The sequence below is a fragment of the Anoplophora glabripennis genome, unplaced genomic scaffold (assembly GCF_000390285.2).
Source record: "Anoplophora glabripennis isolate ALB-LARVAE unplaced genomic scaffold, Agla_2.0 scaffold22, whole genome shotgun sequence".
Taxonomy (NCBI): Eukaryota; Metazoa; Arthropoda; class Insecta; order Coleoptera; family Cerambycidae; genus Anoplophora; species Anoplophora glabripennis.
The window spans coordinates 1,196,601-1,211,217 of NW_019416298.1; the positions used below are offsets into that span (position 1 = coordinate 1,196,601).

Here is a 14,617-nt window from a genome sequence, read left to right on the forward strand (position 1 = left end):
GAAAAAAAAATTATAAGAAAAAATGTCATAGGGGTTGATTATTTCAACCCCTTACAAAAATAGTTCAGGGTTGAAAAAATTTCAAAAAGTGTAGTTTTATTGACAGATAATGTTCACCAAGTTTGGTTTCTTTAGCTTGATGTACGTGGAAGATAAAAAAGAAAAACAATTTTTTTTTGTAATTTTAGGAGGGGCGTAACTTTTCAGGGGAGGGTTTTTTCAAAAAATTTTATACCAAAGACCCCTATTAATTTTCATCGGAGAATCGCCCCTTGAATTTTTTCGGTGTTATTTAGATACACCCTGTATATTAAATACCTAATTCATTAACAGCAACAATAAAGTAAAAATTAATGTTTAAAAAAATATACACGATGATTTCAATGTATTTGTTTATTTTATGTAATAGTAATCACAATAATAATACGCAATTAATATAATTACCACAAAATAGTAATTTTAAAGTATTTCTTAGAAATAAATATATACATGTATATAAAATAGTAAAGTTTAATTCATAATTACATATTTTCTCTTTATATTCTGTAGAAAAGAAAATCTACTGCTTTCGTAATTTCTTCGCCAGTCCTCTTCATTTCTCCATCACTATCACTACCTTTTGAGAGCTCTCTTAATCCTCAACATTTTCTTCTTTTTACTACCACCCAGTTTCTTCTTGAACGGCCTGTTTTTCCTCTGGTTATTCCTCACTTTCGCTTTTACGATTCCTTTCAAGTCTCTCCTTAACTTTGTAAAGTCGTTGTCCTCCTTGGTACTCATTTTTTCGATAAAATCAACTCCTTCTGCAAAGAATAATTTAAAATACGTTGGAAATTAACGCTTTGGAATGACTGTACCTTGCAACCGATAGTCGTCATCGGTAAAGAAGAATGGCTCCGACCAAAATGTATTTCTCGCGTTAGTTCTAGCTTGAGTTTCTAAAGGTTTTTCATTTTGTTGTGCGTCTTCCTTGTTGGGTACGTCTTCGGTTTCATTTTCGTCGTCAGAGGAGTCGTATCGAAATGGATTTTTTTCTTGCATAAATTTATTGGTACCGCTAGAGATTTGTTTCGTAGTTTCTTCCTCTTCCTTAACTTGTTCTACAAAAAATCATTAGAACGACGCTTACACAAGTATTTTATTTATTTACCTTCTTCGTCTGCTTTGCCAAACATGCTCAACAAACTAAACTCGTGTTTCTCTTTCAAGCTGTCTTTCAAATCGTCCGTGACCTTATAAAATACTTCTTTTGATACTTCCGGCACTTCTTTTTCTTCTTGCTTCTTTTCGTTTAGTACATCGGTTTCGGAATTCTCCCTTTTCCTTCTCTTTTTCTCCTTTTTCGCCTCATTCTTTAATTCGAATTTAGAATGTTCAGGTTGTGTCGGGTCGAATCGTAACATAACTTTCCTCTGACTGTCGTTACAAATATAAATAAATACAATTGTGAATTAAATAGTAGTGACAATATTACCTTCCCGATTCTGCTTTTTGTTTTGGTACCACCTTTTTTCCCAAAATTTGCTCCAAAATTTGATATTCTTTCTTCTTCTCGTCTTCTAAAGATACTTCTTCCTTGTTCTCCAAATGATCGTCGGCCTCTTTCTCGTCTCCATTTTCATCCAAAAATCTTGAGTCCAAAACGAAGCGTTTGTCATTTTTGTATCTCGTTTGAAGTTCCAATAACTAAAAAATATATATTTTTGATTATCTACTTTACAATTAAGAGGACGTTATACCTTTTGCCCCTTTTCGCCCTGAAATTGTTCTTTGATTTCAAAATTAGGTTCAAAATCATCTTCTTGGAGTTCGTCATCAAAAAGAGACTTTTTTGAATTTGTACCTGTATGATTTAACTCATCGGTATTGACATTTTCTGTCTCATCAAAAATTATTTTTTTATTAGGAACGTTATCGATCTTTGACAAGGACTGTTGTATCAAAGACTTTTGACTTTTATAAGATTTCTTCAAATTACTAAGAGACTGCAATCTTTTTAAATTTGCTTCTGATGAGTTAATTTCGGGTTTACGTTTTAATTTATCTATTCTCAATATTGGACTTTTACCTACTGATTCTATTTTCAAACCATTTTTATCAACAGTTTTACCTTTGTTGTTCTTAATAACAAAACCTACAATTTCATCTGTATCATGGGAAATCTCTTCTTCATTATTTAATTTACTTATTACATCATTCTTAGACCGTTTAGGAACTTTCTTCTCATCTTCAGTAGAAGAAGACTCACTCTGTTCCCTTTTGATCTTTTTAGATGTGTGTTTTTTCTTTTCTTCTATTTTTGAACTACTAGTCTGGTTTAGCTTTATAGTACTTTGTTGAGCTCCAGAAGAATTTAAAACATTTATAACTTTCTGAGGGTCGCCTTTTTCCTCGCGTTCCCTTTTTAAACGATCCAAGAAACTTTCTCTAGCAACTTGCAAAACAATACGTTGTCCCATACATTTTCCATTAGCGAAATCTTTAAAACCTTAAAAATAACAACTGTAATTCACACATGTTTTAAGTCTCAACTGGTACTTACATTGCTGTAAACTTCTATCGTCTATTTCAACGTTTATATACGCAAAAAATAACGAATCGTTTTTTAGTCCCAGTTCCTTGCGTTCTTTAATTTCCACCGACGTCACATTTCCATAATTTTTTGCACAATTTTTCAGTTCGTCTGGTGTAACAGTTTCTGGCAAATTACTTATAAAGATACGTTTATTTTCCAGTTTCATTTTGTGGATTAAAATTAAAATGTAGTAGACATGTGTAAATTGTTAAGGTTATATTCGTCTTCTTCTGCCAAAAACTACTTTGACATAATATTTTAATTCGTACGAATGATAATATTCCGGTGTCCCATGCATCCGAAATCCGATGTACGATATCCGAAAATATTTTAATTCCTACGAATGATATTATTATAATTCGCATGCATCCGAAATTAATCTCATAGAAATCAAGTATAGAACCATGGAATTTATTATAAGATGAAGGTGAAACATTTTCAAGTGACAACCATAAGTATAAGATTATATAATTCATTAGAAATTTAGCCAATAGCAATTACAAATTTTACGTAGTTACTATGTATTGATAAGCGATTATACTCTTGACAACGTCGTATAACCGTTTTGGTGTTTCGCCTCCTCCAACAATGTGAACTATGTCATGGTAACGATATTTTTAACATTTGTCAATAAACGTCAAAAAAAAAAATGGAACGGTTCGGTTCAAGCTCTGAATTATATAATCGTATCGAATACCACTCGAGCAAACGAAAATATTCGATTATACTAACCTCCTCACTCGCCGTATATCCTTAAAACACCACTCCAGCTACGCTGTCGTGGTGTTTCGCAGAATACGTCTCGTGACTCGGAAGTATAATCGAATATTTTCTATGCTCTTGTGATATTATAACTGAATACGTCTCGTGACTCGGAAGTATAATCGAATATTTTCTATGCTCTTGTGATATTATAACTGAAAATATACGTAGTATTATATTTTGTACATTCGACATTATAATATAACATTTATTTGACTGTAAATATATCAAATAACAATCATAGTATGTTAAAAACTTAAAAAGTGAGGTAAAAAAACAAACGATTTCCGATAAAAGTTAAAACTATTTCTACTTTTTCCGACGTCGTATGAATTTTAAAAATTTTTGATGAAAATGAGCGGTAAAAATTTGAATGTATATTAACCAATAGGAACACTTTCGGACCTTCGTATCGTCGGATTTCGGATGCATGGGCCTTAGGCACATTTTCACAAACTCTTTTTATGATTTCCACACCTACCAATATTTATATCATCGCCTAAAGATAACGGGATTTAGAAAAATTACAACAGCAGCGTTAAGACTGTTTTATACTACAACGAAATTCGCAATTTCGCAATGGGATAAAATATGACGGCTTTCTAATCTGTGAATATAACTTATAGGAGGTAGAGGTAAGGAAAATTCTCTCTTATGGAGCATTAGCCTAGCTGTAAAATTGTCCGCTTAAACGCGTAGTTCAAAAAAAAGCCAGAATAACGTTAGTGAGGAACCAGGGTAGATCTGATTGGCGATAAAAGTGATTGATGGTATGGATCAGATTGGATGAATTCCTTTCAAATGTGAGACTTCAACTTTCAACTACAGTAGCGTCACCTTAATTATACTCTATTTTAAATTTTAATTTTTTTGGGCACTTTTTACATACAACCAGAGGAGAATCCTGCTTCCTCTACCCTCCATAATCTAATTTGTTAATATTTCTATTTCTTTTGATCTTAGTTGTCATATTGTATAGTTTAAATCTCTTCACTCATTCACACTTCACTCGCGAAAAAAACCTATTGATAAAATACCATAGTGAACTGTCATTTTGAGGCAAAACATTGAAATATAAGTTGGAATTTTTAATAAATCTTTAGGCAATTGATTAATTTCGCATATTTTGAGCAATTTACTACACAATACCTCAATATTTCTATCTATACCACCACAATTAAATTAGTGCTTTTTTATTTAATAGCACAAATTGACATGTCAAAGTGCCATTTCAGGGCAAAAAAACCATTGTATCGTACTTTAAATATATGTACCCGCAACAGCATCTAGAAAATAACCAGTTATTAACTCAGGGAATACGTAACATGTTTATATTTATTTTGTTTAAACTCTGCATCTATACTGGCTTCTGATGACGAGACTCATTGTACAACAACAAAACGCATGTCATAAATTAGTACTACATATTTATGGAACAATTTTATTTAGCAAATATTTGATACTCATTATTCACCTTTAAAAAAAGTCAAGTTGCGTTATTTTCTAATTTTACAGCTAAGCAATTATCATTTCTGTGATGAAACTAATTTAATCCCAAATAAATTAAGATTGTAAAATAAGATAACCACATTACAAATCAGCCTGTAGCTGATTGCCCATCAACTGGATTTTCTCTCCAGGCTTAAACGCAGGCATCCCCAGATATGGACAAGAAGCACATCTAAATGCGTCGCCTAAATAGCAGCTGCCACAAGAGGATTTCGGATTATCAACGGTGTCAATTATTTTGCCTGTCTTCACCTCCGCTTTTAATTCTTCAGCCAATCCACACGAACAGTCTTTACAAGCCTTGCGTTTGCCCGTAGTGCCGCACACTCGGAGTGACGTAGGATCTGGTTTTTTCAAATCATCTTCATCTAACAAGTCGTCGGGATCAATGGTTTCAATATCTTCATCTAACGAATCGTCTATTTTCCAAACACCTGGCGCTCTTTTTGGTAAAACTAAAGACGCCGAAGAGCCTACTTGGAATGTCGGTTTTACTGCCCTTATGTTACCTTCTGTTACTTCAACATTCATAAAGCCATTTGTGATAAGTTCAAACTTGATACGTTCTACATTAGTCTGTTGAGAAAGGAATAATTCGCCGCCAGGTTTCAATATATTCAATAACTTTTTCAAAGTTTCCTTGTTGAATTCCTTTTCTGGCAAATTTGAAACAACTACATTTGCTGAATCATTCTGAATACTCGAGAGATTCTTTAATGTTGTAATTATGGCCTTGTCAAATTCATTCGTTTCTTTTTTAAATCCTTCTAAGTCACTTTCTGAGCACAAAACCAACAAGGAATTTGACTTTGGAAGTTGTTTTATGAAGTCCATTTTCTCCGATTTTGTGAAAATAGGGACAATGTTTAAAAATTACTTGATAATTTTTTTTAACCTATTGTACATAACCTATTACCACAGTACAATTTGTAACAACGCGACTTCTCAAACCAACAAAGCTAACGAATTACCTTTATGTGCCCGACTATTTCATGTATAACGTCACGTACTTCGATATCGATGGTCACGTAGGCTGATTAGCACGTTTTTTCCCAAATTGGATAGACAGAATCCGCCTTTATTAGACAGAATTTGCAAACTATTATAAATGTAAGCAATGCATAAACTTTGAAAATAATAATTTATGCAAGTAACTTATGTAGTTGGATTAAGTAACATAAGTAGTATTTGAATATTTATACTTGTATTGAATTTATCAATTTAAATTGGATTTTAAATCGTGAACTCATGGAATTATGTTATCCGCTCTAAGGAAAGGAATTTATATTCTATTTTGGAAAAAAATCTTACGGCTGATCACAGCTGATTAGAATAATATGAGAGGAGAGAAACGAATTTTTTTTTTAACTGGAATGCGATTAAATTTAATGATGACGTAACATCGCCTCAATGCAGCAAAAATACGTCGCCTCATCAGTCATGACTCACGAGGCGATACCTCTGCTGGCTCTCTTTGAAATTATATCCATTATCAGTGATTCATCAGTGATTCACAAATATAAATTAATTACCACCAAATGAGATAAGAACCTATAAAAACAAATCACACATCAAAAATGAAAAGTGCAAGTATGAAATCAATTTTTCAATAACTGCTTCCCGATATTAGTTTAGTACACGTTGTCAAGGTCAAAAGATGGTAAACAACTGTTTATTTTTCAGTTTAATTTGAGCAAGATGACAAATGACCAATAAATTTTAATAAGGTTATATTTAATAATTTCCTCACTCAAACACAAGTTTTTAAATGAAATTGCATAATTTAGCAGTATGGCAGAACAAGTAGATCAAAATTCTGATGAAAATATGATTATGAAAGCATGTTACGAAAATTATATTCTTATCGATGTCGGTGCAAATTTGACCAACAAGAAGTACAGCAGAGATTTGGACTCTGTAATACAGAGAGCCAAAGATTCAGGTAATGTCTTAATATTTTCACTGATAAATGTTTAATTGGATGTTTCTAGGTGTACAAAAAATTATGGTTACTGGCACTTCTGTAAAAGCGAGCAAAGAAGCTTTGAGATTGACCAGGATTTATCCTAATACGCTATATTCCACAGCAGGTAACCCCAAATAATATTGTTTTAAAATAGGCTCGAACTCCAGTGTGTATGATGAAATGGCATATCCATATGTTTACTGTGTTATCATTTATTGTAATGTGCTAAATTTAAAAGGAATTCATCCACACGATGCCAAATCATATACAGACGAAACTTGGGAGGAACTCCGACGTTTAGCCGAAAATCCGGAATGTGTAGCCATCGGCGAATGCGGATTAGACTACAACAGGAATTTTTCAGAACCAGAAGATCAAAGGATGGTTTTTAGGAAACACGTAAACAACCTGTAATAATGCTCCATTCTCTACATTTAATATCATGTATTTTAGATCGAATTAGCCATCGAACTGAACAAGCCCTTATTTGTGCATGAGAGAGATGCTCACGAAGATCTACTTCGAATTTTGGACGATTTTAAAGGGAAACTACCCCCAGTTCTAGTTCACTGTTTTACCGGAAGTTCAGAACACGCCCTTGCTTATCTCGACAAAGGGTTTTACATAGGATTAACAGGTAATAGATGGAAAGAAACATGACAGTCGGCGTAGATAAAGTTACTTGGGTTTTTTTAGGTTACTTATGTAAAGACAAGTCAGATACAGGGGTCCGGAAACTTCTGGAAGACGGTTCTGTGCCTTTAGACCGACTCGTGGTCGAAACCGATGCCCCCTTCATGTACCCTAACACTCGTGCCTCCAAATTACCTATTCACGTTAAAGACGGTCTAACAGAAAGGTGAGTACACTAGTTGTCATTTACTTTGAGTTTTTTGGGTTTTTTGGCCATAGAAAATAGTTCTTATCGGGTAATAGCGTACCTTAACACTGAAGCTAAGCCACATACCGTAATGTACCTGGATTTAACATTATTTTGGATTGTTTACAATAAACGAACAACAATATTTAAGATGGGAGTAGGTAGAATATGGTATAATTCGCGACTTTATTGTTTATTTCAAATAAAATGTGTAAAATTTCAGTTCAATTTTGTAATTTTCCGTATAAAGGAATAAAACAGTGAAAAAATATTTTATTAACAATCAATTTGATAATAAAATAATATTGGTTTTATTGTATCATAAAAATGTTCATATATCAGTAATTTTCCTTCCTTATTTTAATTTTATCAATTAACTATGTCGAAATTCTATTGTTGCGCAATTTATACATTTTTGAGTACGTTAAACAGTTTTTTAAAAGGTCGCAGATAAGGACTGATTGTTTATTGAAGTAGTCTAGTCTATTCGATTGGTTTGTTTAATTGTAAGATTTTTCATACTGCGCGAGATTTTATTATCTAAAACTTCGTGGCATATTGAAAATAAATCTTGTCATTAAAATGTAGATCATGTGTTAAAATAGCATCTTGGCATAGATTTAAAATTTTTGGTTTTGTGACATCACAAAGCACGTTCCAGGAAATTGACGCAGTATAATTTATTTTTAGAAAATTAATTTTCCTGTTGAGCGTGACCTTGATTCCAAGAATTCGTGTTTGTATATTTCTCACTAGGGTTCATTATATCTGTTTATTTAAAAAAATATCCGGGTAATACAGATAAAGGCTTTGTTTTTGTGGAAATTTTATTTTATCGTTACCTGTTATCTTATTAGTACTAATAATTTGAGCCACAGACTTTTTATTCTAGAAGTTTATTAGATGATAGTGGAATATCCAATGTCAAGTACGTGATAGAGTAAAAATAGATTTTATTGCGTGACGAGTTCCAGAGAATACAGAAATTTATTTAGACTTTAAACTAACTAGAACTTAGTGTATTTATAAATTTCTAATTTATAAATAAATTATTTAATTTTCTTGATTTTACGTCATTTTAACATTGTTTTTACTAGATTTTGAATAAAAAACAAATGCCGATACTTAGTATTTTTCAAAAATTGCGATTATTCACAAAATTGAATTTTCTTTGTAGTAATACTATTTAAATTTTAATTCAAATAAACATTCTATTTTTTAATCTTCATAATATAAATTCAAAAAAATATATACAATTTTCTGAAAAAAAGAAAATACCTGATAATATCTATCTACCACCTCTAAAAATATTTTGGGACCAACATTCGACTGTTTTTTGATTTAATGTAATAGCCTTCTACATACTTGCCTGCCAGTTACCATGATCTAGTAAGCAATTCATGGCCTACTATAATTTTTTTTAAAAACGATTTTTGGGAAAATCATTTTAGGAATTTAAGGATTAGAAATCCGGCTAGGTGGCGTTATTAGCGTATTTATATACAGATTTTTTTTAATACAAAGTTTTAAACCTTTTTGTTTCGTTTTAAAATTTTTAACAGTATTGGAAACACCTGAAGATGAAAAATTAAAAAAATACCGACGGTAGTAATTACAGTTGGTAGATAATAGTCAGGTTATGGGCTTAAAATTATGAAAATATATATACAGGGTGTTTCGCATAAGAACCGACACAGCAAAAGCATGTAGGGAAACATAAGCCAACAGAGTCACATATTTAATCGATGTAAATTACTGTGGAAAGTAAACGATGTTACAGATCGATGACTTTCCTCCATCGCTACTGTACCTTCCAACGGAACGAACCCTGCTCCTTGCCTGCCATAGTAGAAATGATCGCCGCATTCATGAAGAAGAAGCCTGAAGAGGTCGCTTTGGCGACATCCTTCAACGCCATGAAGCTGTTCGGTCTCTCGTAATCGGCGGTGGCGTATCGTTTCCTTTTAATTTTATTTATTTCCTAACCGCTCATCGAAACAATTATTCGACTGCATATCAAGCGAAAGTAACCCTTGTATATTTTTCGAGGATCCTAGGCTTAGTTAGCTAAATATTGCCATAGTTTGTAGACGAAATGTTTTTTTATATGCTTTTGGGAATATTTATTTACGAAGACAAGTATTTTTATCAAATGACGACGTACAGGATTCGTAGGTGTTGTTTGACGTTGTTTATGCTTTTAAAGACAATTATGTTTGTTGTTGAGAAAAGAAATTGTGGTCTCTAGTAAAGCTTTATTTTTTTAATTCGGGACATGATAACGAGTAGTTTTAACGATTGTGCAATCGAAAGGGTGTATATTTTTTATACATGTACGGGAAATTTCATACATTTAGATTATATATTGTTGCCTGTTTGTGATATTCCTTTAGATTTTTGTTATGAAGCAAAACGGTGCCTTATATATTGAAAATAAAATATAAAAATGAAATAAATATATATTATACAAATTAATGTTTTTTTTTCACATTTTCACCCAATTTTGCTGCTTTTGGTGTAATAAACTGCTGACTAAAAGGTAGGTACTTAAAAAATTTTGGAAAAAAAATAGGAATTAAATACTTTTAGTTCATTATTTACAACAACTACGAGAAATAAATAAAATATATTATTAGCTATGGCGACTGATGAAAACTGTTTTTTATTGTACCTACAAAAAATTTAAATTTCGTAAAAAATATTGTTTTGCCCTATCAAATTATGAAGAAAATAATAAAAAAAGTTTTCACATAGGTACAGTGTGTCCTGATAAATGAGACGACGCTTGTAAAAACAAAAAAATGTTGATTTTGAAAAATGGCCGGCTTGTGAAACAAAATATGTTGAGATTTTTTTAATGAATCCGCTAAGCCTTGGAAATAAAAAATCTGTTTATAGTAGTAAATTGCTACTTTTGTATGAGATGCCACAAAACGTTATTAAGAAAATATTCTCAGAATGAAAAACTAAGTGTTGCGCTCTCATACAGAAATGACACTTTACTGATTGGTGAAAAAAATTTCCATGGCTTGCTGGATTTTATATATTTGAAATGTTGAAATCTAGGCAGGCAAACTCAATTACAGAAGGCCATTTTCCAACATTTCTCTCAAGGTAAGTTTTAACAGTTGCGAAATTCGCTATTTTTTGTAGATTTTGTTTTTTTTGTCATACGGAATATGAAGTTTATTTGATTGTTTTCATCTCATCGCTAAAGAGATAAATTTTATTTTATTTTTTGCAATAAAATTTTGGCTGTACTCTGTACTTATATGTATGTACAACGACCCTTTACGAAATTTCAAGTTGGTGGTACTTCGATTTATATTTTCTATATTTGAAATTTTTAAAACACAAAGGTTCTCCAAAAAATCATTTTTATTATCAAAATGTGAATTTAATTCTCACAAGTCGTCACTATCTAGTGGATAGAAATACAAACAGAAATTAGTCGTGAATTTAATCAAATTCTGACGAAATATTGTAAATTGTTGTGTAAACTGTAATCATGTTAATACTAGGCAGGTATAGACTTATTGATTTTTATTTGTTTCAAGGAACAGCTAATCATACGAGTATTTTTTTTATTGTATGGATATTTATTAATAACGCTGAATTTATTAGAAGTTTCATTTTCAGCGCATATTGTTTGCAAGGGAAGATAAGCTTTAATTTCACTTTTTATTTGATAACAAATGATGGTCAAAAAAAATATTGTTCAAATGACACTTCAATTTGCATCATGTGCCTATATTCTAGAATCTAGATAGTGAACTTTTAATGAAAATTTCTCCGTTATTATCGTTACTGAAGATTAAAAAATAAATCTACAATTAAAAAAATATCAATCACTTTAGTCATGAGCTTTGAAATTGGTAGTATGGTATATAATTTTAATGGATTTCAATTACCTACCTATTACTTTTTTATTTATAATAAATATTTACCGATATTGCAATTTATATTTCATTATTATAGTTTTATTAGATATCACACATACAATAGGTATATTTTTTAAATTGAAATTTTTACGTTTATTTTCTAAATTCGGTTCTTTTTGCGTTTTCCTCGCTCAAATTAATGCTGTAGTTCCACTAAAGAGAATAGTAATGGGAAAATCTATGACGCAAAACTGGAAATTGATAACAAGAAACAGTAAAACGCAAAACATGAATCAGCTGATCGATACACAAAACAGCCAGACAAAATAATAGTGATTTACGCTGCCAACCTAACGAAGAAAAAACCGAAAATTCCCTAAACATTCTGGCTAATTTTTTGGCCATAGCAAAATAAATTTAGCTAATATAGTACCTAGATCTACTTTATATTTTCATATATTTTTCACAGCGATGTCTATATTGTATAAAATACCTCTTGATCAAATTATCTACAGAAAAATCTAGAACGTGTACTTTGGGTTCTAGATTATATTGAGGTGGGGGATGCTGATCGTATAAAAGTCAGGGCCACGTCAGCTTTTTATTACTTGCGTTGCGATCGAGCAGTAGACAGCAAACGTTACAAGCGTGATACAAAAGCTATTTGTGATTTTCTCTTACTAGTGTTTGTGATAAAATATCAGGTATGCATATGCAATATTATTTTTATTTTATCCGTTTAGTACCTAAATGGAAATAATTCGCGTTGTCGGTATCCCAAGCAACTTTTCCTTTGTTTTATATAACAAAATTTTTTATTAGTGATATTTATCGTGTATACCGTATTTTTAAGGCAGTGAGTTTCTTTTTAAATTTATAAAGACGCATTTCCTATCAAAATTCACGAAATGAATTGAGTTTTATCGCGACTTTTGCACCACAAAATGGCGGACGTTTACGACAGCTTGACTGACGTCACGATTCCTTTGTTCTAGAAAGGTTATCCGTAAATTGACAAAATTCTCGTTCTTTTTTTGCAGAATGCAGATCTTCGTGAAGACACTGACTGGTAAAACTATCACCCTCGAGGTGGAGCCGTCCGACACCATCGAGAACGTGAAGGCCAAGATCCAGGACAAAGAGGGCATCCCTCCCGATCAGCAGAGGTTGATCTTCGCCGGCAAACAGTTGGAGGACGGGCGTACCTTGTCGGACTACAACATCCAGAAGGAATCCACCTTGCACTTGGTACTCCGTCTCCGTGGTGGCATGCAGATCTTCGTGAAAACCTTGACGGGGAAAACCATCACTTTGGAAGTCGAACCATCTGACACCATCGAGAATGTCAAGGCCAAAATCCAAGACAAAGAAGGGATTCCTCCGGATCAGCAACGTCTTATTTTCGCCGGCAAGCAGCTAGAAGATGGACGCACACTTTCCGACTATAATATCCAGAAGGAATCTACTCTTCACTTGGTTCTGCGTCTACGTGGTGGTATGCAGATCTTTGTAAAAACCTTGACGGGCAAGACCATCACCTTGGAGGTCGAACCGTCCGATACTATTGAAAACGTGAAGGCCAAAATTCAAGACAAAGAAGGGATTCCCCCAGACCAGCAACGACTTATTTTTGCCGGCAAACAGCTAGAAGATGGTCGCACTCTCTCCGACTATAATATTCAGAAAGAATCGACCCTTCACTTGGTGCTCCGTCTTCGTGGTGGTATGCAGATCTTCGTAAAAACCTTGACGGGAAAGACCATCACTCTGGAAGTCGAACCATCCGATACCATTGAGAACGTCAAGGCCAAAATCCAAGACAAGGAGGGGATTCCCCCAGACCAGCAACGTCTTATTTTTGCCGGCAAGCAGCTAGAAGATGGACGCACCCTTTCTGACTACAATATCCAAAAAGAATCCACCCTTCACTTGGTTCTACGTCTCCGTGGTGGAATGCAAATCTTTGTCAAAACCTTGACGGGAAAGACCATCACCTTGGAGGTTGAACCGTCCGATACCATTGAGAACGTGAAGGCCAAAATCCAAGACAAAGAAGGGATTCCCCCAGATCAGCAACGTCTTATTTTTGCCGGCAAGCAGCTAGAAGATGGACGCACCCTTTCCGACTACAATATCCAAAAAGAATCCACCCTTCACTTGGTTCTGCGTCTCCGTGGTGGCATGCAGATCTTCGTGAAAACCCTGACCGGCAAGACCATCACTTTGGAAGTCGAACCATCTGACACCATCGAAAATGTGAAAGCGAAAATCCAAGACAAGGAGGGGATTCCCCCAGATCAGCAGAGGTTGATCTTTGCCGGCAAGCAGCTGGAAGACGGTCGTACCCTTTCCGACTATAACATTCAGAAGGAGTCGACGCTCCATCTAGTGCTTCGACTCCGTGGAGGGCAGCAATAGGCTTATTTATTACACATACGATGTTTACTTCAAACTATAAATGTATTCTTCACATTTTATTTAAAAGGCTGAATTTTTTTATATTTTTAAGTTTCAGAGTAAAAATTTGAGTAATAAAGGAAAGGTTTAGTTAAGTTTGGATTTTTATTTGTACCATTTACCCAGTATAAAGCTGAATTCCAAAAGTTCAAGTAGAAATAAAGAAAAATTTCAAGTGAAGAAAATGGAAATTTCCTAAATTTTTTAGTGTTTTATTTCAATAATTAAAACTGGGCGATATAGATAAACTTACATTAGTTCAATTGTAGATAATAAAGTTGTGTTAAAGTTGAAATTTTGAAATCAAAATTCTTAAAATTCTTCGAAAGTTACATGAAGAAACTAAATAAATTGAAAACTTAAAATTTTGACGTGGAACAAATACAGGGTGAGTCATTATTAATGTTACACAGCTTGATGGCATATTAACGTCAAAATATAGTAACTGAGCCAAACATGCCTTAATCAATTGTTGCTCATTTTCGTTCTACAGGGTGTTAAAGTTGAAAAAGTTTCCTTTTTTATCTATATTTTAAGTATGTATGGACCGATTGTTTTGAATATTTGTAGTTTTACGTTTTTTGAGG

General features: G+C 32.9%; 4 protein-coding genes across 6 annotated transcripts; 2 read left to right on the forward strand and 2 right to left on the reverse strand.

Moving 5' to 3' along the window:
• Positions 1 to 432: 432 nt before the first annotated feature.
• LOC108917278 (probable RNA-binding protein CG14230) lies at positions 433 to 2,783 on the reverse strand. Of its 2 annotated transcripts, none has more exons than XM_018723788.1 (6): positions 2,543 to 2,783; positions 1,740 to 2,479; positions 1,475 to 1,686; positions 1,151 to 1,416; positions 858 to 1,100; positions 433 to 803 (listed from the first exon to the last, which is right to left on the reverse strand). In XM_018723788.1, the coding sequence occupies exons 1-6, from the start codon at positions 2,739 to 2,741 to the stop codon at positions 613 to 615; spliced, it is 1,851 nt and encodes a 616-aa protein (XP_018579304.1). In that variant the 5' UTR covers positions 2,742 to 2,783; the 3' UTR covers positions 433 to 612. The 2 variants fall into 2 exon arrangements, with proteins under 2 accessions (XP_018579304.1, XP_018579303.1); XM_018723787.1 differs by having other exon boundaries at positions 1,740 to 2,488.
• A 1,926-nt stretch (positions 2,784 to 4,709) lies between these two features.
• LOC108917275 (anamorsin homolog) lies at positions 4,710 to 5,811 on the reverse strand. The gene has a single exon (XM_018723784.1). It carries the CDS (start codon positions 5,678 to 5,680, stop codon positions 4,928 to 4,930), a length of 753 nt encoding a protein of 250 aa, XP_018579300.1. The 5' UTR covers positions 5,681 to 5,811; the 3' UTR covers positions 4,710 to 4,927.
• Positions 5,812 to 6,332: 521 nt separating this feature from the next.
• LOC108917319 (3'-5' ssDNA/RNA exonuclease TatD) lies at positions 6,333 to 10,148 on the forward strand. Of its 2 annotated transcripts, none has more exons than XM_018723864.2 (7): positions 6,333 to 6,436; positions 6,530 to 6,788; positions 6,838 to 6,936; positions 7,051 to 7,211; positions 7,266 to 7,449; positions 7,509 to 7,671; positions 9,473 to 10,148. In XM_018723864.2, the coding sequence occupies exons 2-7, from the start codon at positions 6,638 to 6,640 to the stop codon at positions 9,630 to 9,632; spliced, it is 918 nt and encodes a 305-aa protein (XP_018579380.1). In that variant the 5' UTR covers positions 6,333 to 6,436; positions 6,530 to 6,637; the 3' UTR covers positions 9,633 to 10,148. The 2 variants fall into 2 exon arrangements, with proteins under 2 accessions (XP_018579380.1, XP_018579382.1); XM_018723866.1 differs by lacking the exon at positions 6,333 to 6,436 and having other exon boundaries at positions 6,443 to 6,573; positions 6,634 to 6,788.
• Positions 10,149 to 12,186: 2,038 nt separating this feature from the next.
• LOC108917300 (polyubiquitin-C) lies at positions 12,187 to 14,125 on the forward strand. Its single transcript, XM_018723833.1, has 2 exons — positions 12,187 to 12,277; positions 12,614 to 14,125. The coding sequence occupies exon 2, from the start codon at positions 12,615 to 12,617 to the stop codon at positions 13,989 to 13,991; it is 1,377 nt and encodes a 458-aa protein (XP_018579349.1). The 5' UTR covers positions 12,187 to 12,277; position 12,614; the 3' UTR covers positions 13,992 to 14,125.
• Positions 14,126 to 14,617: the final 492 nt, after the last annotated feature.